At 51.4% G+C, this 25705-nt stretch overlaps 11 protein-coding genes across 11 annotated transcripts; 3 read left to right on the plus strand and 8 right to left on the minus strand.

The window, feature by feature from the left end:
* Positions 1-284: 284 nt before the first annotated feature.
* GGS25DRAFT_442584 (PhyH-domain-containing protein) lies at positions 285-1934 on the minus strand. Its single transcript, XM_049258749.1, has one exon. The coding sequence runs from the start codon at positions 1549-1551 to the stop codon at positions 613-615; it is 939 nt and encodes a 312-aa protein (XP_049112849.1). The 5' UTR covers positions 1552-1934; the 3' UTR covers positions 285-612.
* Positions 1919-3153, minus strand: GGS25DRAFT_442699 (DUF1857-domain-containing protein). Its single transcript, XM_049258750.1, has 3 exons — positions 2468-3153; positions 2153-2349; positions 1919-2052 (listed from the first exon to the last, which is right to left on the minus strand). Exons 1-2 carry the CDS (start codon positions 2879-2881, stop codon positions 2281-2283), a joined length of 483 nt encoding a protein of 160 aa, XP_049112850.1. The 5' UTR covers positions 2882-3153; the 3' UTR covers positions 1919-2052; positions 2153-2280.
* GGS25DRAFT_442490 (DUF726-domain-containing protein) lies at positions 3077-6238 on the minus strand. The gene is made up of 2 exons (XM_049258746.1): positions 4707-6238; positions 3077-4670 (listed from the first exon to the last, which is right to left on the minus strand). The coding sequence occupies exons 1-2, from the start codon at positions 5881-5883 to the stop codon at positions 3343-3345; spliced, it is 2505 nt and encodes an 834-aa protein (XP_049112851.1). The 5' UTR covers positions 5884-6238; the 3' UTR covers positions 3077-3342.
* Positions 6198-9491, minus strand: GGS25DRAFT_442500 (uncharacterized protein). The gene is made up of 3 exons (XM_049258747.1): positions 8740-9491; positions 8369-8674; positions 6198-8308 (listed from the first exon to the last, which is right to left on the minus strand). The coding sequence occupies exons 1-3, from the start codon at positions 9112-9114 to the stop codon at positions 6512-6514; spliced, it is 2478 nt and encodes an 825-aa protein (XP_049112852.1). The 5' UTR covers positions 9115-9491; the 3' UTR covers positions 6198-6511.
* A 782-nt stretch (positions 9492-10273) lies between these two features.
* Positions 10274-11560, minus strand: GGS25DRAFT_442568 (ThrRS/AlaRS common domain-containing protein). The gene has a single exon (XM_049258748.1). It carries the CDS (start codon positions 11222-11224, stop codon positions 10415-10417), a length of 810 nt encoding a protein of 269 aa, XP_049112853.1. The 5' UTR covers positions 11225-11560; the 3' UTR covers positions 10274-10414.
* GGS25DRAFT_515792 (ESCRT-1 complex, Vps28 subunit) lies at positions 11557-12384 on the minus strand (the record flags this gene model as incomplete). Its single annotated transcript, XM_049263121.1, has 3 exons — positions 11557-11946; positions 12000-12236; positions 12301-12384. 3 exons carry the CDS (start codon positions 12382-12384, stop codon positions 11557-11559), a joined length of 711 nt encoding a protein of 236 aa, XP_049112854.1.
* Positions 12385-12640: 256 nt separating this feature from the next.
* On the plus strand, positions 12641-15325 carry GGS25DRAFT_442790 (Noc2p family protein). The gene has a single exon (XM_049258751.1). It carries the CDS (start codon positions 12753-12755, stop codon positions 15090-15092), a length of 2340 nt encoding a protein of 779 aa, XP_049112855.1. The 5' UTR covers positions 12641-12752; the 3' UTR covers positions 15093-15325.
* GGS25DRAFT_442794 (glycoside hydrolase family 18 protein) lies at positions 15326-17275 on the minus strand. The gene is made up of 5 exons (XM_049258752.1): positions 16580-17275; positions 16267-16490; positions 16177-16202; positions 15717-16105; positions 15326-15635 (listed from the first exon to the last, which is right to left on the minus strand). The coding sequence occupies exons 1-5, from the start codon at positions 16935-16937 to the stop codon at positions 15559-15561; spliced, it is 1074 nt and encodes a 357-aa protein (XP_049112856.1). The 5' UTR covers positions 16938-17275; the 3' UTR covers positions 15326-15558.
* A 983-nt stretch (positions 17276-18258) lies between these two features.
* On the plus strand, positions 18259-20023 carry GGS25DRAFT_534497 (uncharacterized protein). The gene has a single exon (XM_049265775.1). The coding sequence runs from the start codon at positions 18718-18720 to the stop codon at positions 19699-19701; it is 984 nt and encodes a 327-aa protein (XP_049112857.1). The 5' UTR covers positions 18259-18717; the 3' UTR covers positions 19702-20023.
* A 1603-nt stretch (positions 20024-21626) lies between these two features.
* Positions 21627-23136, plus strand: GGS25DRAFT_515794 (Aldo/keto reductase; the record flags this gene model as incomplete). Its single annotated transcript, XM_049263122.1, has 3 exons — positions 21627-21768; positions 22121-22911; positions 23101-23136. 3 exons carry the CDS (start codon positions 21627-21629, stop codon positions 23134-23136), a joined length of 969 nt encoding a protein of 322 aa, XP_049112858.1.
* Positions 23137-23459: 323 nt separating this feature from the next.
* GGS25DRAFT_442824 (protein phosphatases PP1 regulatory subunit sds22) lies at positions 23460-25430 on the minus strand. Its single transcript, XM_049258753.1, has 3 exons — positions 24884-25430; positions 23896-24774; positions 23460-23838 (listed from the first exon to the last, which is right to left on the minus strand). The coding sequence occupies exons 1-3, from the start codon at positions 25140-25142 to the stop codon at positions 23819-23821; spliced, it is 1158 nt and encodes a 385-aa protein (XP_049112859.1). The 5' UTR covers positions 25143-25430; the 3' UTR covers positions 23460-23818.
* Positions 25431-25705: the final 275 nt, after the last annotated feature.

Here is a 25705-nt window from a genome sequence, read left to right on the forward strand (position 1 = left end):
CTCCGAGCTTCAAGAGTTATAGCGGTCTAATATACCGTACTAACTTAGTTCCATACCTTCATTCACTCTTGGCGGCCGAGTGAATATCCACCCAACTCCACCCAAGACCACCTGGCTGAACTCGATCTCTGAAGTCACGATCTTACGGTAAGCCGTTGCTTACAGCGCTTAGAAGGATGTGGGACACGAGCGAGATGGCTGTCACATGGATTGAAGGTTGAATACCCCCTTAGAGAACGCTGCCAAAGTCCAGGGACGATCTTAGCAATGGTAAAGATTCGAAAACATTGGGATGTGCCGACCTTCAAGGTTGTTGGATAACACGAGGGTAGGGGAAATACTCCAAATGTTCTACAGGTTGTGGATGTGATTGAAATATGGCTACCTAGGTATATACGTCTTGCACGACAGACCAGTTGCATGTTGGCACGATACTCCGATATAACCTCGGCAAGGCATTCTAATCATGCCAAGAGCATATAAGTTACATGACAACAACACACAACCTTCGGTCCGTGTTCTTTCTACCACTCCAATTGCCTCGAGCTGAATACCTTTACTAGACAGAGACGACGTACACTCGGGCTATGTCGACCCGACCCAATATGTCGCCTATGGGTAGAGAACATTGACACGCGGAATGGGGTCGTCGAACTGCATATGCATGGCCAGTTCCTGGTAGTCCTTCGTCCACAACCCCGTCGAGCCCCTCGGGTACTGCGACCTGAACCCCAAAAACTGCTGCGCCCGCTTTGACATCTTCCTCACGATCTCCTTGTCGAGAATCAGCGGCGACGCCTCCGACGGTGTCATGAAGCCCGGACAAACCGAGAACTGGATGCACCCCCTCTCCTCCGTCGTCCGGTTGTCGCCGCCGCCATGGATCACCTTCCCGCTGATGAATAGCGCGTCGCCCGGGTCCATGACCGCGGAGATCGCCTGCTCCGGGTTTCCGCGCTGCTCGTAGGGCCACTTGTTGCTTCCAGGAATAACGACAGTGGAGCCGTTGTCAGCCGTGAACGGCGTTACGGGAATGAGGAAGTTGATGAGCCCCTCGGTCGCGTCGGGGCCCATGAGAACGTACGGCGGGTACGTCTCGGCGTCGCGGTGCAGCTCCTGCGCCTTCTGCGGGCCCTGAACGAACACCGTGCTGCCTTGCCCTAGCCAGTAGTCGCCGGCGTGCCCGTCCGTGCTGTAGACGTGCGTGCATAGCTTGTGGATGAAGTCGTTCTCGACGAGCCGGTCCCGGAACACGGCGCTGTGGTTCGCGAGCCCGCCGACCCGCTTCGTGCCACGGCCGTGGAAGTCCGCTAGTCGCTCGTGGAAAGAAGCATAGAGAGAGCCGCGCTGCACTTGTTCAAGCGGCGCTTGCAGCTCGGCGTGGAACTGCGCGGTTTCGGAGGGGGTGAGCAGGCCCTTGATGATGACAGCGCCATCTTCGTCCCAGTACTTGAATATCTCGTCCAAGGGGGTGTCGTAGGTGACTTCCTTAAGCTTGGTGTGGCCGTTGGGGGTGGCGGTTTGGGGGACGTCGGTTGGTATTTTCCACATTTTTCCTGTCTTTTTTCTTTCCTTCTTGATGCAGTTCCCTTTCTTGTTTTTATTGTTGTTCTGCTTAAGTGAAGGTCGAGGTAATGATAGGTACTACCTATGGTAAAGTGACTTTTATCGAAACGGTGCCTGCCTAATATACTAGGTAAGGTAAAAGAGCTTGAGAAGCAGCTTACGATTGATTATTTATCTTTCTTTTACCTTCCTTTTAAACGTTTCCTTATCCCGGATCAGCCGTTTCACTGCATGCCAACCTATGTAGTATAGCTTGGCTGACCGCGCTACTATTCTCGCCCACGGAACCCGAATCGCGGGGGCCGGAATCCTGAGTTTGCCAGATTCGGAACCCAGCCAGCGCCAGGTTAGAATCAATCCTTCTTGAAGGATCTGCCACATAAAGTCTTTCTTTCGGCTGGATCTCTCATACGATCGCGGGGTCTGCCGGCATATCCGGGGTTTTCGTTCTTACCTATTCATATGCCGGTAGGTAAGTACATATATCTTATTTGTGTCGTGGTTAGATAGGGACATTATACATCCATGCCCAGGTGAGCTTAGATAGGAGGTACCCACACCTTAATATAGGGGGGTCAATTCATACCATGCGTGCCATATTAATGCCATAGGCTACAGTGGCCGTGGTGGAAATGGAAATGGTGGAAATGTTTCTATCAGTCTCGAGGCCTAATTAATTAAATACCAAGGACAAGGCCAAGCACTACACCATCTCTATATCTTGCCATCCTTTACTAGTCGGCGAATAGTGTCAATACTCCCATGCACAGCCATCTTCGCGGTCTATCATACCGAGAGAAATATATATCAGTACCTCTCCCAGATATACTAAACGCAGCGCAGGTGAAAATAAAAATAAGAAATTAAGTAGGTAGGTAGGTAGGCAGGTAATCAAACTCACCTTCCAGCTCCTCTCCTCCAACGCCCTCGCCTCCTCACTCCCCTCCTCCACGCCGGGGTGCCTCCACTCGAACGCGTACGTCAACAGCAGCTCGCCATCGGCGCCCATGCTCGCGATATTCGAGATCGTGCTCCCGTCCGTCTGCTCGAAGTCCACGCGGCACGGCGCGAAGTGCACGCACACCTCCTTGACCAGCTTGCCGGAGTCGAATCGTACCTCGCGCACGACCTTGAGATTCCCGGTTTCGGCGTCGGTGGTCGAGGAGAGCACGGTGCATTCGGTGATGAGCGGGACGAATTCGGGTGCGTGGCGGACCTTGCGCTGCAGCCCGGCCCAGACTTGTGGCAGGGAGAGGGGAGGGGAGGCGGAGGGGGGGTTGATGGGCGCGGTGTAGGCGAGGTTGAGGGTGACCATTTTTTTTGTTTTTGTTTAGGTAGGAATGTAAGTGGATTGGTAGTAGTAATATACGTCGGGTTTAAGGTCTTGCTGTTTTTGTAGGTGTGAAGGAGGTAGAAAATAGGTCGAATTAAGAGACAGCGACGTCATATGGGCAATGGTACCCCGAGAGTTCCGTTATGTGGTGGGGAATTCCGGTCGTGAATGCGGGCGAGATATGTTACTAGCTTAGAGGCATGTAGTCCTACGTTACCTAACATTTTACTAACCCCTAACTATGGAGGTACATAATGGAGGTATGGGGGTACTATCTTCAATGTTAGGTAATGAGGGTATATAATTGTAAAAAGGGGGCGAGGCACTATGAATGATACCATGTACCCAACGACTATGAACATGACGGTTCCACCGTTGGTATACAACTTATACCAACTTATACAGGAACTTATACAGGCTGTATGTATTCAAGGAGCCATCATTCAATCGTCTTCAATACGTATAGGCTCTACAAAAGTCAGCTCCTCCCCATCCGAATCGTTATTAATCATCGTAATCCCGCCACCTCCCTCTTCCGAATCATAAGCGTAGTCGTCGTCATTATCATCATTCCCGTGGCTAGTGGCCGCGAATACAGAATATGCAGGCGGAGGCGGGACTTCCATGTTACTCGTACTGGCGGACCTAGACGGCGCAGTAGCGGCCTCCGTCTTAGGACTAGTTCGGGAGTCGAGGTTTGGCATAGACGTGGTCATAGTCAACTGGCCATCATGCTCTTTGACATCCCTTGCGCCCCCTAACTTCGCATCCCTCACCTTCACATCGCTCTTCTGCTCCAGGACGTTCTTCACGCTCGGGTCGAACTTCTCGTTCTGCATATCCCGCAACCGGTGTCTGGACGGCTGCGGCGGCTTCTTCTTGTCGTCATCTTCAACATCGATCAAGTTCCCGGACTCAGCCCAGTCCCTATCGCGCAGCTCGATCTCGATCTTCCCGTCGTCCTTCTCGATGGCCCCCGCGCCCCCCTTCACATCGGGGAACCCGCACCGCGCGAGGATCTTGGCCGTGAGCCCGGGGTACCGCAGGTGTCCCGTGACCTCGTTGCTGAGGTCCACGTTCTCGATGCCGACGTCGCCGGCGATCGGCTGCAGGCCCGCGATCCCCAGCTGCATGCTCGTGGCGCGGTACAGGAACCCGAGGATGTAGTCGTTCTCGCTGTACACGTTGAACAGCCTGCCGGAGACCACCGTCCGCATCATTGCCCAGTGCGCCGCGCTCGACGGCACCGGCGCCCCGATCAGCACCGCCGTGTCCACCAGCCCGAACGCCTTCCGCTCCGCCAGCACCCGCAGGCACGAGTAGACGACGCGCGCGCCCAGCGAGTACCCGATCAGCGTCACCGGCCGCTCGCCCTGCACCCTGTCGATCAGCGCGTCGGCGAGGATCTTGCCGGCCTTCTCGGAGCGGTTGCGCGCGAGGCTGAACGGGTTGTCGAGGCTCGCGGCGGAGGAGAGGAGGAAGAGGGGCCAGAGCGCGCCCTGCAGCGTGGCCAGGACGGTGCGCTGCAGGATCTCGGCGCGCACGGCGCTCCACGCGGTCGCGGCGACGAAGCCGTGGAGCTGCGCCCCGAGCGCGAGCAGGCTCTTCATCTCGTAGCGCAGTGCGAAGGCTTCGGTCTCGTCGCCGAGCGCACGCCACGGCTTGGTCACGTCGGACTCGGTTGCGAGCCACCCGTTGATGCCGATTGTGACGCGCAGGCGCCTGCTGCGCGCGCTGCCACTACCACTACCACTCCCACTCCCATCACCACCTTCTCCTCCTCCATTCCCACCCTCCCCCCTATCACCATCACCATCACCATCACCACCCCTCACAAACCCCCTCCCCCACTCCTCCCCCAACGGCACAAACCTGAAATCCTCGACCTCCTTCGCATACCGATCGACCATCCTGCCCGTCATCCTGGCCCCAAACGCGCCGAACAGCGTGCCCACCAGCGCCCCGTTCATCCAAAAGATGCCCAGAAAGCTCGCCAGCCCACCGAGCCCGACCGTCCCCATCAGGCCCCCGATAACCCCCGCGACGGCGGGCGCCGCAAGCCCGCCCGTGACCCCGATGAGGGCGGCGCCCGCGACGGAGGCCAGGCCGACTTTCCAGAGGCGCGAGGGCGTCAGGGGGTGCGGGGTTGGTGTGTTTTTACTACCACCACCACTACTACTACCACCATTACTCCCACTACCCCCCTCCCCCCTCGCAGCCCCCGCAAACGCCTCCGCCGCCGCCGCCTTCCGCGCCGTCTCGATCATCGTCGTCGCGACCTCCGTCTCCTCCGCGTCCAGAAACGCGGGCGGCAGCTCGAGCGCGGAGCAGATGTGGCAGATTAGTGTTCGCGAGTAGGCGGAGTAGCTGCCCGCGGAGAGGAGGAGGAGCAGGGTTGCGCTGAGGGTTTCCTTGCGGTCGGCCGGGGGGGTGGTGGAGAGGCGGGTCGGGAGAGGGTGGTAGAGGTGTTGGAAGGTGGGGAGGGCGGTGGGGCCGGTTGTTGTGGTGGTGGTGGTGGAAGGGGTTCGAGGGGGTAGGGCGGGTGTAGAGGAGTAACTGTTGCTGTTATTGCTATTGTTGTTGTTGCTGCCGTTCTCATCGCCAAAGCTAAGAAGATCCTCCCCGTCCCGCGGCACATCCCGGAGCCTATCCCCGCGCTTGCGCCTGGCGTCCACAACGCCCTGGTCGTCGGGCTTCGACAATACCTCCCGCAGCTTCCCCAGCGTCTCGTCGCGCCACGAGTCGAAGTGCAGCAGCGCCGCCCGCCGCAGTCTGATTAGAGCCGGGCTCGGCGATGTCTCCGAGTACGCGGGCGGAGACCGGACGTGCGAAGAAGTGGGGGAGCTGAGGGGACTGTCGTGAGGTAGCTCTATTTGCGAGCGCATGTACCCGATGATTTCCTTGACGAGGTTGTAGTAGGCCCGGCGACGCGCGGGATTCAGCACCACCCGGAGGGCATCGGGCTCGGTTGTGAGAGGCGCCATGGCGGCAAGTCCGTCGGCTAGGTGCCTGTCTTTTTATGTGGTACCTAGATTTAGAAATGCATATCTAGGTAGGTAAGCACCAGCTATTAGTCCCTGACCTATGTAGGTGAGTAATTCTTGTGCCGATTAAGTGCTGATTAGGTATCATTCACATTGAAGTCTTGAATGAAAGAGGTTGTAGCTGGGAGAATCCTATCCGCTCTCCGTTTTTCTTATAAGCTGTTTGGAAGTGCGACCGCAGCTCTAGGCAGCCGAATTAATTACCATGCAGGAAACAATCCTTCAAGGACGGTTAGGTACTGCGCATCTACCAACCTACCCGGGTATGGGTGTATCACTTATATCATGTTGATAAATAAATCATTTATATTAATTTGTCATTGCGTGTTATACTTTTCTTTTTTGATAAAATAATCCGAGGTAAGCCAGCACTAATGGCCACAGGAAAGGAGGCCGCCGTCTTGCCCCTAATGCGGCGTTCCTATCTCGCATAACTCACCTACCTACCCTGACGCAAAACATCATGTCATGTAACAGGACTAATGAGCGACAACAACGAAAGAATTTCCTTGCCTTCGTTTTAAAAAAAAATCATCCAAAGACCAAGCCCACATTTTTTGAACCCTTTTCAGATCCGCAAAGCCGTGATCTCGGCCCCAACCACGCCCGGCACCAAATCCTCACGCTTCGTGCATACCCAGCAACTCGCGTACATGTTCACGCGATCAATGCAAGCGCCAGGCGTGCGTTCACCTGCACACTTCGCCACGAACCCATGGCGCTCGAACTCGGCAAGGTACCAGGGGCGCAACCCCGCCGACCTCAACATCACACGACCTCCTAGTCGCAACGCACGATTCAGCTTGGCAATCTGCGCCGCGGCATCGCTGGCGCCGGGCTCGAACCAGTCCATGCTGTCCATGACAACCGCAACCGTCAGCGTGCCGGGCGCGATGCGCGCGAGCACCTGGTCGATCTCGTCCGTGTGGATGCGCAGGCCGTCGAAGGCGCCGGGGCGTGAGAGCCGCGCGTGGGCCTGCGGCGCGAGGTAGTCCGGATGACAGCGGGGAGTGAAGCGGCCGTCGAGGCAGACGAGGTAGTACGGGTTGTCGGCCGCGATGTGCGTCGACTCGACCATCGCGTCCAGCGTGTTGACCATGTACTCCCAGATCGCGTGCGAGCGCGTGTTCTGAGCGCGCGCGTCGGGCCCCCGCACGGCGTCCGACTCCGCGTGGTCGGCCTCGATGATCGCGAGCTGGTTTTTTGGAACCCCGAGAGCTGTCCACAGGAATGCCTCCTGGCTCACGACGAACTTGGACACGAGGCGTGAGAGTAAGGCGGGCCGGATCTTGTGCCGCCACACCTCGCGCTGCTCGTTGAGCGTCCTGGCGCCGAGGAGCTCTTGCACTGCGGAGCGGCACCCGAAGACGTAGCAGATCCAGCGGAAGATGCGAATCCCGTGCTTCGAGCCGCCCGTATCGTATAAGCCGCCCTTGGACTTGGTGAAGATGTGGTGGTTGTTGAGCCAGTACTGGAACGCGCGGCTGGACAGGTGAGGCGATATCTTAGAAACGAGCAAGGATCGGAATTCGGGGTGCTTGCCCTCGCCGAAGATCTTCCAGAAGTCTGCGTAGGGGAGCGACAGGTACGCGGCCACCTTGAGCTCGAGGAGGTGGTTTTGCGTGGGATTGAGATCGACGGCGTGGATTCTTGCGGGGCTTTGCAGCGCGTACGAGAGAATGTTATCGCCGGCGCTGGTGATGGCCAGCACCACGTCGTCGGAGCTCAGCTTGAGGATGCGCTGGTCCACGCGGGTATCTTCCCATGTGAAGGCGTAGATGTACTCGTCGTTGAACTGAGTATGCTTCTTGAGCTGGTCATCGTAATAGATCCTGTAGTGGTGGTTCTGGTAAAAGAAGGACGGGAGCGGCAGATTGGAAGAGATGTTGATAATGGCCGCATCGAAAGCCTTAGATCGTATCTCTGGCGCAGCCCTGTCAACCGCACGAGACAGAGCGGCGGAATGGTTGGCGGGATGGAGATAAGGTGACTCGGTGACCAACGCATCTACCTTCTCAACAAGTTCATGTGGAAGGTTAGATGCGGGTGACTGCTTGTGAGTACCCAGCCAGATGTAATAGGGGATAGCGCCAAGGACATAATTCCGGTTATTGACATTCAGCACGGTTCCGAAGGAGTACTCGAGGTAATCACGTCGGCCGGGTTCCAAGGCAACTCGGTCCATGTCAAACCAGGCACGCCAGAATGTCCTGCCAAAGAAATTGACATGACGGTTGACGGAACCGCCGGTATAGTTTCGGAAGTTGACGTCGATTTGAGATTGAACGTAGAAATCAACCACGCCCACGATACCATTCGGGGCCAACAGCGACGGTAGCGAGTCGATAACAGAGTAATAGTCGGGCTGCATAAATGTGAGCACGAGATTCCTGGAATTAATTTCGATTTCCCTTTTTCAACTCACGATCATCGACAAGCTATAAGACATGGTGATCAAGTCGGCACCACTATGTCTGGGCTTTTCCTGATAGTAATAACTCGGATCCGGTGACCCAGAAGGGCGTCTTCCCGGCTCATGGTCTTCCAGGCGGAATTTCCTCGCGTCCTGGCAGATGACCTTCACGTTGCTCCACCCGAGTCTCTCGAAACGCTTGCGCGCCACTTCGCAGAGAGACGGGGAGAAGTCAACGAGGTAAACAGCTTCGAAGAACTGGGCTACGTCGACGAATTTTGACATGGCCTCGATATTAAAGCCAGTCCCTCCACCAACCTACATATCTTGATGGTCAATGACATGTATGATTCATGACTGAATCTGTATTGGAATGTACTAACATCAACCCAAATACGCTTCTTCTCATCGCCATTTCCCGTTCTGTGGGCAAGCTGAGCCGCTGCTAAAGCTAGCATATCCTCGCGGCCCTTTAACAGGGCCTTCCTCGTAGTATCGTACACACCGGCCTGCTTCTTGTAGAAGCTCTCCAGGGCATCCTGCTGGTTGCCGTTGGCATCGCCATTGTGCGGTTTAAGGAAACATGAGTAGAAGAATAGCCACAAGGACTGCGCGAGACTAGGGTTCTCGTTGTCCGTTGCATTCTTAGAGCGTAGTGAAGAAAAGCATAAGCCCACCAATAAGATAATACCTATTCCAGCAATATAGATTTTGGTGTGAGGATCGGGGGGTAAAATGTTACCACCAAGAGAATCCATGATACTCTCTCATTGCAATGAGGGATGAGAGGGGATGTTGAAATTCCTTCAGGTTGTTGAAGTTGCTTGCAATAGTCGATCAGGGTATATGGCAATGAATAAAGTAAAGGGGGAAAAGGGGGAAGGGGGAGAGCATAAAGCATCCATAGGTACTTGTGGTAGAGCTATATACTAAGCCCTTGCTTATTAGTTACCCACCTTTGCCTGTTGCTTGACTTCGGCTACCTGCGTCTTTGATGTCACCAAAGACAATATGAATCGACAGAAATTTCATTTCGATAATTGCTTGCATCGAGAAGGTAACACTGTATCTCAGCCCTTCTCCTGGTCATTTACTAGAGGGCGTACCTTGAGTTTATCTCCACCAATTCGCTAGCCCCGCTAGGTACTGCTACTATACTACTCCTGTCTACTAGGTAGGTAGGTAAGGTTAAGTTACTGCTGATGATAGCTTGGATTGTGGTCTCTTAGCCAATCGTTGAGACCACATGTCGGAATCTTATGGAAAATAATACTTACATATTATCGCCCGAACTTCCTCATCGTTTACCCTGAACACTTTCTGGGTTTTACAAAAGGGTGGATAGCTGCACTAGCCGCCTAGATTGAATTGAACTTGCTGAATGATGTGCATTACCAGCAAAACTCTTCGGCGAATAATATTCGTCGCTCCATGTTAGTGGAGGGCGTGACACAATCCGAAGGCTGTGAGGCCCTGGCATGTCGGTAGCTCTAACTTGTGGTAAATACGACGTAACAACGTAGTTTCAGTTTGAATCCCAAGGTTCATCATCGACCCTGAAAAGTTGTAGTATTTCTACGGTCAATTGCCGAATGGGAATTGAGCTAACTGGCCCTTACGGACTAAACCTTTGAGTTTGGGACGAGAAATATGCACCCACGTGCTGGAGAATTGAAGCCGGAATGGGACTCGACGCCCCAGCCGGGTCAGGTTATCCAACGTGCTCGTTATATAGTTTGCACATCGTAAACACCCGGAAAGTTGAAGCTGCAGCATGCGGATGCCAGCATTTGTTATATGATCTGCAGCACTAGCTCGAGGACCATCGGGATGATTATTACTAGGTAAGTAAGTACCTTGGTACCTATAAAACGTCGTAGTCGTTGAGAGGATCTCACAGCTGTGACCCTCATCTCAGCTAGCAGAGCACGTTGTATGACAATGACTTTCCAAGGGCGGATGAATGATTGAGAGTTCTAAAATTATGACCGGTCAAACAAGCCGTGTCCGGCAAGCATGCCTCGAGACGTTGACAGCCAATCACCAGCTGCCTTACTGTCAAGGCAGTACATAGCTCACCCGACTTGTCCCCTTCGTTCGACCAATTTTCTTGACATTGGTCTTACCACACAACTCTGTACTATCAACGTGCGTGCCCCCGCAAGGATAGGCTTCAGCTCCGACAATTTTAACAACTCGGAACTTCTCGTCATCTGCCATACCCATGGCCTTGCGATCTGGCGTTAAGCGTTCAAGATCATTAGCCTTGAAGTCGTTTTCATCCCACCAGTCAATTTCAACTGGCATGTTCTTGTTGATATATTCATCCAAGCGTGTCTGGATGGCATCCTTCCATTTCCCCTCGATGAGACCTCGGAATTCACAAGCGGCAGAATCGGGGAAATGTGAAGCCTTGAGTTCGTCGAAATTGGCCACCTCCTTCTCGAGAAGATGGCGAACAGCTGAACCAAGAACGTGTCCGGCTGTATGATAACGAGAGTATAGAAGTCGCCGCTCACTGTCAATGGCCTGAGTGATAGATTCTCCAGGTTTAAAAATTGAGGAGGCGTTGGTGAACCTGCCGAAATGCAGGACCTCGCCGTCATTTATTGCACTCATGCGCACCATAGACACGTCGAAATTCGCACCATTGGAGCTTTGCATTGTACCAACATCAGAAGGCTGGCCACCCCCTTGAGGGTGGAATATGGTTTGTTCTGTGACTACGACATGATCGTCCTCCTTGGCCTGCTTGAATAGGCCTTTATTAACTTCTTCAAGACTCGCTACTGATCGGACCGCGGTAACGATTGTTTGAAGAGAGTGAAGTTTGGCGTTATGTTGAAATGCGAGATAAGTACGTTGCATGTTGAAAAAAAGGGGTGGTATGTGTGATCCTTGGATGGAATGTTAGTCGAACATGAAGATGAGAAGGTTGTCTTCGGTTGAGTGAGGCTGGATGAGATTAGACGATGATATATATTGGTATTATATCCAGTCTTCCATGTTAATTAGGGTATGTTCTGATCAGACTTTGCGCCTTATTTGTAGATTCGTCGCTGATAAGTTGACCAATCAATAGCGAGATCCGACACCCCACTCTTTGCGCCTTTCGCCAGACTTTCTTCGTTGAGCTTCTTCACAATTCTGAACTTCGTGAATGGTGAACTAGAGTAATGAATTATGAATTGGGATACACCTCAGTTAAGCGTGTTCTTGAATCCTAAGTACGCAGAATTGATATCCAGTTCAAGTTCTCTTGCTTGCTGTTCGCTCAATTCTTCGGTCGCCTTCATCTGATTCAGTGTAATCAGCCATTGGACAATTTTGCCGCGATTCTCAAAGTCTCGGTCGGTAACTTTGTTGACGCTTTGGATGACATCGGTTAGAAGAGGGTGAAGTTGATCCTTTGCCAAAAGACCAAGACGTAGGGCATCTAAGAAAGTAATGAAATCTTGGGTCGCTTCAAGAATGAGAGCCCCAGATTTATTGCTCGTCGAACCAGATGATTGAGTGGCGCCAGTAGAAGCAGTGACCGCAGTTGATGGCATTCCCACCCTAATTCGTTCTGTTGCTCTCGGGACTTCAAGCTATAAAAATGTAATCAGTGCCTGGTGATCATTAATGTTTGAGGTTTACCTACATCCCACTCGGCCTTGAACTCTTCTAAACCCACAAATGCTTTAGCTACGGTTTCATCCGCTAAGATAGACTTGTATTGCTTTAGAGATCGTTCACAGATCTCTGTGTAGTCTGCTTCGGGAATGGCATCTTTAAGAAATGCCCTTTCCAGTTCATCCAAAGTAACGATGATAGAGAAGATCTCGGCGAGAGAGTCTTGTAGGTCTCTCTCGGCACGTGTGTCTGCTAGCTTTACCTCCTACATTAAAAGTGAGTGTAAGTGGGTGGAGAGCTTAGCAGTTGTTGATAATGGTAAAGCATACCTGATCTAGATTAATTGTGGCTGAGAGAGTCGTATTAGGCACATAGCTATGAGGTGTTGGCGCATAGGCCTGCCTTGGGTTCATTTTGTATGAAAGTGAGAATCTACCAGATGTTATATTATGTAGTTGATTCGTCTATGTGATAATAGTATTCTAAGGTTAAACATGTCTTTCGTCAACCTTGTTGAGCTTAAATTGAGTAGAATGCGAATAGACAACGACGGCAGTATCCAGTGTATCCACTTTCACCGCCTACCGCTAGGTACTTTAGTGGCCGAAGTTCAATTACCTTGGCATAAAAAAATACGATAAGCACCCCGCGATAAGCTTATCCTAAATTTTTTGATCTTGTCTTTGAACTTTTTTTTTTTTTTTTTAGTTTCAAGTTACTTTTCTTCTTACATAGACAGATAGACATACTGTCGCAACCTCGATCGCATACAAACTTCACGATGGCGGGCGCAAAAAAGAACTTCAAGGCGACCAAGAAGTTTGAGAAGAAACATCTGACAGGTGTTTTGGATCAACGAAAAGCTTCTTCTAAGATAAAGCAGAGACAACAACTGCAGGCCAAGAAGTTCATCAAAAAGTCAAAAGATGCCGAATTCTATAAGGGTGGCGAGGATGGCGATAAGAACAAGACCAATGGCCCTAGAAAGACAGCAAACGTCAATGACATGAGCGTCGATGACTTTTTTGGCGGCGGTTTCGAAATTATCCAAAAGTCCCAGCCAGGCAAGAAGTCGACCAAGAAGCTTGGGAAACGCAAGCGCGACGACCCCGAGGAAGATGATGGCGCATCAGATTCTGGCAGCGATATTGATATGTCTGGCGATGAAATGCCCATTGCAATTGGTGCCGACGACTCGGATGATAACGAAGTGGATGACGTTGGCATGAGCAAAGGTGCCATGGACGCACTCGCCGACGAAGATCCCGAATTCTACAAGTTCTTGAAAGAGAATGACCCCGAGGCATTGGATTTCGATGACGCCGATCTAGCTGAGGTGGACGAATTGAGTGCTAGCGAGGAGGAAGAAGAAGATCAGCCGAAGAAGAAGCGAAAGAAGGAGAAGAAGCAGAAGGGGAAAGCAGATGGCCTGGAGGAGGAGGAGGATAACATGGAAGATGAGTTGACACAGGCTATGGTTGCACGTATGAAAGCGACGTTAGAAGAAAAGAAATCTCTTCGAGCTGCGAGACAAGTAGTGTTAGCTTTCCGATCGGCGGCACACTTAAACGAAGAGGACGATGATCAGGGGAAAAAGCGACCGTACAAGATATCGAATCCCGAAGTATTCCACGATATCCTTATCGTTGCCTTAAAACAGATTCCCGAAGTCATCCAGCACCATGTCCCCATCAAAGAGGCTTCGTCTGGCAAAGTCCATGTGCCAACAGACTCTAAGAAATTCAAGACCCTTTCGATGCTTTTGAAGACTTATGTTTCTGCCATCTTACATCTGCTAGGCACGCTCTCCGATGACGCTACCCTCAAGTTGACGTTGTCTGCCATCACGCCTCTTGTCCCTTACCTATTAAGCTTCCGAAAGCTGCTTAAGAATCTTATCAAGACGGTTGTTAGTTTCTGGTCTCAGTCTACAAGCAGTGACTCCACCCGCATCATTGCTTTCTTAGTTCTTAGGCGGCTGGTGGTTACCGGTGACAAGGGTATCAAAGAGGCCGTCTTGAAGGCAACCTACCAGGGGCTGATTGCAGGAGCTCGTGTCACGAACGTCAATACTCTACAAGGAATCAATCTCATGAAGAACTCAGCAGCCGAGCTATGGGGCTTAGACCAGAACATTGGTTATACGACGGCATTCAGCTTTATTCGACAACTTGCTATTCATCTACGTAATAGCATCGTCCACAACCAAAACGAGTCGTACAAGACCATCTACAACTGGCAATATGTTCACTCGTTGGATTTCTGGTCTTGTGTTTTGGCGGAACATTGCAGTCCGTTGAAGGAGGCAGAAAGCGGAAAAGAATCTCAACTTAAGTTGCTTATATATCCGCTTGTCCAAGTCACGCTTGGTGCCATGCGTTTGATACCCACAGCAACCTACTTCCCCCTCCGATTCCATATGATAAGGTCGCTCCTCCGTATTTCTCGATCAACTGGAACTTACATTCCACTGGCGTCTGCCTTGATAGAAGTCTTGAACTCTGCCGAGATTAGAAAGTCTCCCAAGCCATCAACTATCAAGCCCCTCGACTTCCATATCGCTTACAAGGCACCCAAATCATATCTCCGAACTCGAGTCTACCAAGATGGGGTAGGAGAACAGGTGGTAGAACTCTTCTCGGAATATTTCGTTCTATGGTCTACCAACATTGCGTTCCCCGAGTTTACCTTGCCGGTTATCGTCATGCTGAAGCGATGGCTCAAGCAGTCGAGGAAAAGAACTGGCGGTAACAATAACAACAAGGTCCGCGCTGGTCTTGTATTGCTCGTGCAGAAGCTCGAGGCAAACGCCAAGTTTATCGAGGGCAAGCGAGCGAAGGTAGATTTCGCACCAAAAGACCGAGCCCAGGTCGATGCGTTCTTGAAGGATTTTGAGTGGGAGAAGACCCCAGTTGGCGCCTACGTTGTCGCCCAAAGAAAGGCGGGCGCGGAGAAGGCCAAAATGTTAGAGCAGGCTAGGAAAGAGGACGAAAAGCGGCGAAAAGAGGAGGAGCAAGAAGCGTTGGAGGAGAACGCTGCTAAGTTGGATATTGATGATGAGATGGAAGACTTTGATGAGGAAGAGGAAGAGGACTCTTCGGACGATGACGATGAAGAGTAATCTTGACTGTTAATTAAAAATCCGTTTCGATGGATTAATCAACCGGGACACGGCGTATACCTAGATCAAAAGCTTTTCGACCCGTTAACCTTTTCAATTAATGCCCAATCTTGTTACTCACGATGCCTCTCATTTACGGTGACAGGCGTAACATAGATGGGCTTCAATGATGACTGCCGAGTAAATTGGGACTATTGCACCCAGTCACATTTCCCTATCTGTGTACCCGATGATCACACAGAAATAAAAGCAAAGTCACCTTGACTTATCGTCATGAGCTTTCGTAATGTAATTCGGCGCATAACATTGATCGCATGAATAAATACCTATATACAGAGACCCAAGCAAATCTTGGCATCTCAACAAGAAGAATATACAGGAAAAGGCAGGCATTATCGCCTAAAGCCCACTGCCTGGCCAACTTGACTTACCTAGGTAGGCAATAGAGACAGGACAACTGAGAAGCTTACAACGTAGCCAAGCCGCTCTGCATAGCCTTGATGTAAGTCAAATCAGCCGAGTCCTCGCCCAAGCTCCAGGCCACTATACACAAAGTCAGCATCCGCTTTTTCGTAACCAACACAGTACCATTCAGATGCATAGGAAAAGTAGGGAACAACTTACTAACACCCCCCAACCCGCGCGCCCCAACAATCTGCTCGAACTTCTGCGCGATGAAGTCCGGCGTGTCCCACGTCCAGAAGTAGCTCGTGCTCGCGTCCCAGTACCACTGGCCCCCCTCGTCGGCGTCCGCCACCCCGCTGCTCAGCACCGGCGGCACCTCCGCGAACGTCACGGCCCCGGACTGCCCCGTGTCCCCGCCGTTCGCGTCCTCGAGGAGGACGGTGGGACACCCGATGGGCTGTGTGCATTGTCCGGTGGTTTTGAAGAATTTCGCGTAGAAGGCGATCCCGAGGTTCATTTTGGAGGGCGTCATGCCGAGGGATATGTAGTGGTCGATGGTGGAGAGGGAGCCTTTCACGGAGGTGTGGTGAGAGGTTTGGGTGTCGCGTCTGGAGAGGGTGGTTAGGTAGGTGTCTACTAAGACGAGTGCATCTTATCATGGGCGGTGGGCGTTTCATACCTGTTCATCAAGTCGTAGGTCATGACCTTGAGATGTCCCTTGTTAGCTGCTTTTGACCTAACAACATCTTGAGACAGCGCGGAGACTTACATTAATCACATCGACGGCGGCGTCGATCTTGGGCACTTGCTCAGAGGTAAAGGCGATCATGTCCCTCTCGAGCCCAGGGACGGCGATGGACAGCTCCTTATCGCCGATGGCAGACTTTATCTCCTGGAGGAGCAGGGCGTAGTTGGCGATCTCATCCGTCTTGCCCGAGTTGGGGTTCTGCTTATAGTCCTCGCCGTTTCCGCCGGGGTACTCCCAGTCGACGTCTAGATGATAGATGTATCAGTATATGTCTACTTGACACTAATACAAAAGATGTGAAGGTAGTAAGTATGATGAAAGAATAGATACATACCGACGCAGTCATACCCATGACTCTCGAGTGTCGAGGCAACATTCTTCGCATACAGCTTCCGCGACGCATCATCCTTTTGACCAACGGAGAACCCGGCCGTGTCACCCCATCCTCCGATCGCCATACAGATCTTGGTTCCGTCGTCGAACTGGCTGCGGAGCGTAGCGACGTCCACGAAAGGGGTATATGTGCCGGGCGGGTCGCTGGTGAAGAGGGTCGTGCTCGCGAACGCGGTGATCACATGCGTTATGCCGGCCATCTGCGCCTTGTTTGGCGACGCCGTGTGCCACTGGTCGTAGTACATGGCGAACCGCGGTGTCGCGGCCGCGGCCGTCGTTACGGCTCTAGGGATGTGCATATTGGGGGATCAAATACCTGAGATGAAGGTACTCAACTAATGAAACCTATCTGCCTAGTAATTCTATCGTAGCCGAGTAGGACAAACAGATTCCAAACGAGATTACCAACTCATAGTTCAAAGGGAGCGAGCGAGCTTGCAATACCTGACGGCTTTCTATCGTCCATATTTATGTTCTGAGACCGTCCACACGCTGGAATGAGGTGTAACGTTAAGGCGGGCGATTCGTGGCCCACGGTGTGTGCCCCCTGATATCGATTTCAGTTACATTCTCGATTAGGTAGCTCAGATAACCTTCCTAGAGCCTCATGCCAGGCAGAACTGTGCCGGGTTGCTGTTCCATTTGGGATTTTGGGACTTTGGATCCTTGCGGGATGTTTCGCATACATCGATCTTCTAGTCACACGTGCGCCCCTTTATCAGACATACATACATAGCAGATATAGACCGAACAAATCATTTGAGGTCTAGGTATATGCTGGTTCTATATCAGATACCGAGTTTGTTATCGAATTGGCTTCAACAAATCACTTAACCTGACGCCCCCTTTTCCCCATCCCCTTATACAGGTATATCCTTCCAGTCGGCTGTCTTTCCTGTCGATCTTCAACTTTGGGGTAGTACTACAGTTTAAGTGGGGCGTGATCCTACGAACTGCCTCTTGGGGAAATTCGGGTTAAAACGTTACCCCAGCTTCCCATGGGAATGTTGTTAAGCTAACTGCTCGATAAGTATAAGTGTTTGGCGCCTCCTTTAGAATCTGAAACAAAAAAACTAAAGGCGAGTTGAGTTGATAGAGACGGGATGCTACGTAAGTCACATTGCATGCCGGACCTTGGCAGTGATCGTCGGTAGCACTTCCATCTGAAAGTCACCTTACAGAATCGTGTGAAGCAACCACCCGTCACCATGATCCTATAATTCATGTGATGGATGAAATAGATAGATTGATAGATAGGTCCTTCATATGACTTGGATAGAATTCTCTCGAACTTTAGTGTGTCCGTCTATTCTATTTAGGTACCCTAGGTACTATAAGGTATGTGCCCCTTTTCTTCTTATGTAACTCTTAAGCCACCATTTTTAACTCAGCTAATAACTTTCATAGTATGATTTCCTCGCGGCTATATGGCCCAACTAGGCACTCACCAGATATAATGGGCACATAGGCTCCCTAGAGTCCCTAGTAGGCACATTAGGTACCTAGTACTAGTATGATAGCGGATTGCGGATCGTCAGCCCTATAAACTCTTGGCGCCTTGGCTCTGTTGAGTCTGTTCCCTAGGTCAGTCAATAGCTTTAGAGTTAGACTTCTGCTTGGGCGCGTTGTTTTCTACACTATTTTTCTTATTTACTTCACATACATGATAGCTTCAAGATATAAGATTCAATGGTCGAGATACTATATGCTGACAACTAGTTGTAATTTTATGCTATGACTACTGAAACTATACTCGTATTCGATACTCGCACTCGGTTGTTTCAGCCCCCACAACCCCAGAAAGAACCTTGAAGATCCGAGGCCTCACAAGTTATAACACGTACAGATAGTAGACTGACCTAGCCTACCTCGGCACCACACCCCACTGTATCCCTTGTATAGCCTCCAGGTAGCAGCTGTTGAGCTTGCAGATCCTCAAACGTTCTAACGTTTGAACATTTATATCGGATCTCACATTTCATCTTTTTCTTTTGACGATTACCTACTCAAAAATCTAGGGACTACACATACCTAGTACCTACTTAACAGTCTCAAATTCAAAAAGATACCAACTAAACCATGGGAGTTTCAAAGGAGAAAGAAGCCCAAGACGAGGCCCTACCAGCCTACGAGGAGCTCGCCGGGCCCTCCTCCTCCTCCTCCCACGCAGTCTCGCCAGCAGCGGGGCCCACCGTAGCATCTCCCTTTAACTTCCCCTCAGACTCCAACCTCCCGTCCTACGAAACAACACAAGCCGAGCAGCAGCAGCAGCAGCAGCAGCAGCAGCTTCTACAACGGCGAGAATCACAACCGCGCGTAATCGCCATCCCCCAAATCACGCCGCACGAGACCTCCCCGCTGCTCAACGCCTACTCGCCCACGCTCCTGCAGTACGGCGTGCCGGAGGACAGCTGGCTCGCGTTCCTGCGCACGCTGTCGGGGTTCCTCGCGGCGACGGTGTCGCAGAAGGCGGTCAGCCACGCGGCGGACATGGCGCAGCACGTCGGCGGCGTGCCGAAGCGGTTCGGCAAGGAGACGCTCGCGCACGCGAAGGACGTCGGACACGCCATCCGCGGCAGCGCGCGCAGGGGCAACTTCCTCGCCGCCGCCGCGCACACGCTGACCGCGACCGTCACGCTGCCCGTCGGCACTGCGCTGCGCGCTGTCGGCGCCGCGGTCTCGCTGCCGTTCGCGGCGCTGGGCGCGGCGGCGCGAGACCCGAAGACGCCGCGCGAGCGCGCGGTCGCCTACGCCGCTGCGGCGAACGTGAAGTGGTTCCATCGCCGGGGGCTCGAGGCGCATCTGGTCGACACGACGGAGCTGTGCCAGGTGCTGGGGTTGTCGGTCGATGTGCTGCTGAGCGCTGCGGAGGCGGCGAAGGGGCTGGGGGCCGCGGGACAGCTGGCGGCGCTGGGGGGACACATCGCGGAGTTGGAGGTGAAGGCGCGGGGGCCTGCTGCTACGACTGCGCTGGAGCTGGGGGCGGCCACGTACTGGTTGGTGGTTTCGAGGAAGAGCGAGGTGGAGGAGGAGGGTTATGGGAAACAGAAGTATGCGAACTGATGGATGGAATTGGGAGGATGGGGTTGGCTGGCAGATGAGATGGACTTGCATATATACAGTACTTACCTAGTGCCTGCGTGGTGCCTGGATTGATTGGTACGCGATATATGCTCAAAATCAGTTATATAGGGAGGGTGCATGTATTCGGGTTTAGGGAGCTCCTTAATAGCTATAGTGATACCCAGGAGTCTCTGGGAGTTTCTTTCAAGTGTTTACTCTACATATATACCTACTTGTTGTCTATACCTGCTTAGGTACTTACAGATACCCAAAATAATATTCAACAGTCTTGTTTTCCACCTACGTACTTAGTTAATAGACCTAATTTCTATTACTTAAGTTGCAATCCGTCAAAGCATCCTAAGCTGACTGGCGTCTAGGTGCGATGTAAAAGATCGGCGATCAACTTGGAGAACTGAGACAACGTGCAGTACTCTGAGTAAATGACCCCTTGATGGTAGTCAAATATAGTTCAGATGTCCGTCTAAGGATAATGATGGCTGCCATATTTTTCTTTCTTTCTTTCACGTTATTAATAGTGATGGCTGACAACCTAAAAGGCTGGCTTTATGCTGTGTAGTATAATGCTATTGATGTATGACACATCAAGAGCTTCTGAGTTGGAAGATGCCAATCAAGGGTCTACATGGGGTTCTACATGGCGGACTCGATATAATAAAGACAGTTTACATCAGGTGTAGTAGTTTCCATACACAGTCTCCGAGGAGATGTTATGTTAGAGATCCCCGCTCAACAACGATGTTATTCTGCGTTTTCCAAGTCCCGCCTTATGACAAATCCCGAGACGAGATCGCCAAGTCCGCTAAGTAGTAGGTAAAGAGGATGGATCAAGCATTTGACGCCTATATTCCTCTTCTACGGTGAAATATTGGATATATATCAAACAGGTACTAGGTAGCTAAGGACCCATGACTCACGATAACACAAAAATAGCATTGGATGATTGGGAAGAAGGAGAAAGAGAAGAGACTTTTGCATCTCCATTCCTGCAAACACACGATGTCAGGTGATAGGCATGATGCAGAATTAGCCGCAGTGGATCACAGTTCCCACGAAATATGTATGTGCCATTCAGGCTAAATGCCATTAAGTTGGCAACCAGAAGTCGGGTCTCGGTGAAATCATTCCTCCTCTCGGGTTCTCCAAGATAGCGTCGAAGAGCTTTATGCTTGCTGTTGCATCGTCGGCTCTGTTACTAGCGAAGCTACCGGCGGCCGCTAACGGGGTTTGCGCACCAAATGCCATACGTCGTCTATTAAACGAGCAAATAGGAGACGCGCCATTGCTCTCCCGCTGTCTCTTCCCTCCCCTACCCCCTACCCCCCATCCCCAATATTTTTTTGACTTGGGGGAGCAGCGCTTGTAGTCGTTCGCGGGTAGCTATTATCCATGCCAATCAGACAAGTCATGAGTTCCACGAAAGTGCTGTAGTGCAAATAACATTTTGCTCGGCGAGAAACCACCAGCCCATTTACTTTTCTCCTCGTCTTTTATTTGGTTGACGATGCTTTCCAAGGGGGGTTTTTAATAGAAGCGGCTATCTCCATGTCAGGGGGGAGGGGAACAACATGATCTGAGGGTAGCTGGGCCTGGTAGAAGGTATATTATTTTATAGTAGACATCAGGGTATGTATGTAGCTTTATCTAATACCTACCTAACCTTTACTCTCATGGCATTGGCGCGGAGGGAATGATAGATACTGGGTGTACATACCTATATAAAGAACCTACTCCCACCAACCAACATCCCGCGTTTTGTGAACATGCGATCTTTCATTCTTCTCTCTTCCAGCCTTTCTCGTCCACTCTCCCGTCGCTTCACTACACCATTGAAGTGTGCCGGCATACATTACCACCACCAGCCTAATACCTTTCGACGCTTCATCAATACAAAATCGTCCACAATGGGTCCTACCATCAAGCTGAGCAGCGGCCACGAGATGCCCCAGGTGGGCTTTGGTCTGTGGAAGGTGGACAATGCTACATGCGCCGACACGGTTTACCACGCCATCAAGACCGGATACAGGTTGTTGGACGGTGCCTGCGGTATGTCTTAGACACATCTGTCTCATAACCCCCTCTTCACTCTACGATTCATCCGCCTCTTTCATTTTTTTATTTTTTTTTTTACTTCTTTTCTTTGTCCTACTTGATGTTGGTAAAGGGAAAAAGAGATATCACGATAATCAGCAGGAGAACCCCTCTTCGGGTAGCATTACCCCGCCACCCAGCACTGTCAGGGGGGGCTCCCTTCCCCCCTAGCTCGCGCCTCTTGCGGGTCGCATAGATCGGACAGCCATGTACCTGCCAATCTACCCGCTCTTCTTTCCTTAGTGCTAAAGAAGAAAAAAATGGGAAAAAAAAATCAGGAGATGCTAACATGATACCAAACATACAGACTACGGCAACGAAAAGGAATGTGGCGAGGGCGTCGCGCGCGCCATCAAGGAAGGGATCGTGAAGCGCGAGGACCTCTTCATCACATCCAAGCTCTGGCCCGTCTTCGAGGACGGCGACAAAGTCGAGCCAGCCTGCCGGCGCTCGCTCGCCGACTGGGGGCTCGAGTACTTCGACCTGTACCTGATCCACTTCCCCGGCGCCCTCAAGTACGTCGACCCATCCGTGCGCTACCCCCCCGGTTGGCACTACGACGGCAGCTCGCAGCTGGTCCGGTCTAACACGCCGATGCACGTCACCTGGGCATCGATGGAGTCGCTCGTCGGCAAGGGGCTCGCCAAGTCGATCGGGATATCCAACTTCCAGGCGCAGCTGATCTACGACATGCTGCGGTACGCGACGATCCCGCCGGCCGCGCTGCAGATCGAGCACCACCCCTTCCTCGTGCAGAAGGAGCTCATCAGCCTGTGCAAGGCGGAGGGGATCGCGGTGACGGCGTACTCGTCGTTCGGGCCCGCGTCCTTCCTCGAGTTCGGCTTCAAGCACGCGCAGGCCTTGGCCCCGCTCATGAAGGACGAGCTGATCGCCGGGCTCGCCGCCAAGTACGGCAAGCAGCCGTCGCAGATCCTGCTCCGCTGGGCCACGCAGCGCGGGCTCGCTGTCATCCCCAAGACCAGCCGCGTCGAGGTCATGGCGCAGAATCTCGACTGCACCGGCTTCGACCTCGAGCAGGCTGACCTCGATGCCATCACCGCCAAGGATGCGGGCATTCGCTTCAACCAACCCTCAAACGTGAGTCGTTGCTTTCCTTACAACGTTACATCGCATCGCCTTGCCTTTGTGCTTCTTCTTTCCCTTTCCCTTTTTCTTTCCCTTTCCCTTTCCCCTTCTGCTTTCATCATGCCTGGCTTCAACAACCAGCAGCTCCTATATCGGGGAATGGAATATTCATTGCTAACCATTCATTGCGCAACAATCTAGTACTTCCCCACGGATAAGATGTGGATCTTTGGCTAAATAGCCTAGCCCAACCTACCCCCTAACTCCCCCCTCAAAGCCCCCTCGTGACCGGATATCGTGGGTTTCATTATTGTATTGAGCCGCTCCCAACGCGACAACCGGATATAAGTATACCTAAGATATTAAGATTAAGCTGCATTTGCCGATCGATAGAGGAAAGGAATGAATCTTTTTACTCGGTCACTGTTGGTTGTTGGGTCGGGAACCGATTTTATCCACCGATGATGATGATTTGCGGGCAGCACTATACATATACATATATATAGGTAGAGTCTGATTTGATCATGGGGAAAGAAAGCATCTCGCTAGAAAATGGTGATGGTGTCTAGTCTAGACTTGGCTTTTTCTGACACTTGTATCGCGAATTGTCAATACTCGACGGGATAAAATATATACCGTGAACTTTGAAAATTCCCATTTGCGTGAGCTTATGGATATCTTTTGACATAAATCCAGCGCCAAACACTGCTTCGCCACCTTCCCTTTTCCTTTGTGAAGGTGTGTGAAATAGCCTAACCTTCCTCTAGCGACTCTGCAAGTCGTCATGAATCAAGCCCTCTGCCCCACCCAAGAAAAGCCTTCCATAGTCTGGATATTACCGAAACGCCATGCTATGCCCTATTGATACCTCGTACCTCGCAGATCTTGGCCCTGATCTTGACCCAAAGTCGATGGTTCATTAAACTTGTTTCACGAAAGCTTTCATTCCTATCGTTAGCCATGTATTCATCAGTAAGTGCCGAGTTGATCACTTACTAGCATCTATCTGCTGAATTTGCGGCAGAGCCAGCCTCACTTTATTCCGATACAAGGCGGGCTGCTTCAACTGCACAGGGTTTCCTTCAAAGTATACTGTTGTCAGATCCTTTTTGTCGGATAATTCGCGCTCGATGTCTGCAAAGTCGAATATTTGATTATAGCTTGCCCATATTTCCTCGATCTTCTTCAAGCCACCCACGCCCTTTAAGCTCTTGATCGTGTTATTCGAAATATCCATGATTTTCAGGTTAGGGTTCCCGTCTAGGCCGTCGAGGGATTCGAGGGCATTGTGAGAGATGTACAACTCCTCTAGCTGGGGTACGTCGCGAAGAGGGGAAAGGTCCGTGATCCGGTTGGACTGGATACTTAGAAGCCGTAATTTTGAAAGACCAGCGAGGCCCTTGAGTTCAGTGATTTTGTTCTTGGCCAGCCACAATTCCTCGAGGTTCTTCAGAGAATCTAGGTTCTTGATTTCTCGGATTCGATTCGAGCCCAACTCGAGTTGCCGCAGCTTCGCCAGAGACGACAGCCCGTCTATAGTACTAATCTTGTTGGAGACGAAGAAAAGATCGGTAAGCTCGGTTAGGTGGTCGATATGTTTGATGTGTTTTATCTTGTTGAAACTGAGGTCGAGGGTAGAGAGCTTTCCCAGGTCATCCAATCCCCTAATATGGGAAAGGAGATTATCGTAGAGGTCGAGCTCTTCGAGGGTGGGTCCTAGGGCAGAAAGCCCCTCAATGTGCTGGATGAGGTTTTGACGTAGGCATAACCGCACGACTTTCTTAAACCGATCTAATCGAAGAGCGGGGATGGAAGCAACTCGAGAGTGTGTGAGACTAATATCGTCCGTTTCGGGATCTTCGTCATCAAGAAGATCTAAAATGCAGTGGTCAACAGCCGGGTTCCACCAGTCATTATCGTTGTGTCACTACCAACTAGGTGCTACTGAGAGAATAAACTACTTGGATGAATGAGTGAAATATACCTTCGTCAGCGCTGATCTCTTGACCTTCAAGCACGTTCTCCTCATCCGAATATTCGGGATCTGTTAGAGCCTCGGGGTTTTGGATGGTAGCGTTACGATCAATCCTTAGTTTACCGTCCCAGCCTTTGCTATCCCTCAAACTAGGACTACCTAGGGTAGGTTGGTTATCTCCCCGATCCGATCGGGCGTCTTCTTCAACTACCTCTATATGGTGAGCATGAGACTCATTGCCCGTTTCTTCGTTTACATGGCCGGGCATTGTGGAATGATTTGCGGTGTTGGTAGGGTTAAGATTGTGGTTATAGTGGCTGTCGTTGCCGTTGCCGTTGTTTTTTGGTTTTTATTTTTGTTTATGTTTTTTTTATAAAGGTGAATGGATATGTATGTAAGAATCGCGGAGTTGGGGAAGGAAAGGCTACATGTATGTAGGCAAGAGGAAAGGTGAAGAATATTTGGAGACTTGACAGTGACGGTTGAATTTCGTAAGTTCTTGAGGTACCGTAGCGCAGGGTCGCACGTATTAAAGACATCTGGATCCACTCAGTGCTGTCAGTTTGTTAAGATAAAGTTACAACATTGAAGACGGCACCCGCTCTCTCACGCCACAATAACCCAAGTTTTCCCCGTTCAGCCAATCAGGTTGTGCAGCACTCAAGACCTACCTAGGGTATGCTCTGGTTGCATGCTCTACCGACCTAGTAATTACCAGTGCTGGGTCTGCTGGCCCTTGCCCTTGGATTTAGTATATATCCAATCCACGGCTAGTTACGTCACCTGATTTATTTTTTATTTCTTAGCCATATGAAGTTCTAATTCAGTTGT

This window comes from Hypoxylon fragiforme (assembly GCF_022984875.1).
Source record: "Hypoxylon fragiforme strain CBS 206.31 chromosome Unknown GGS25scaffold_9, whole genome shotgun sequence".
NCBI lineage: Eukaryota > Fungi > Ascomycota > Sordariomycetes > Xylariales > Hypoxylaceae > Hypoxylon > Hypoxylon fragiforme.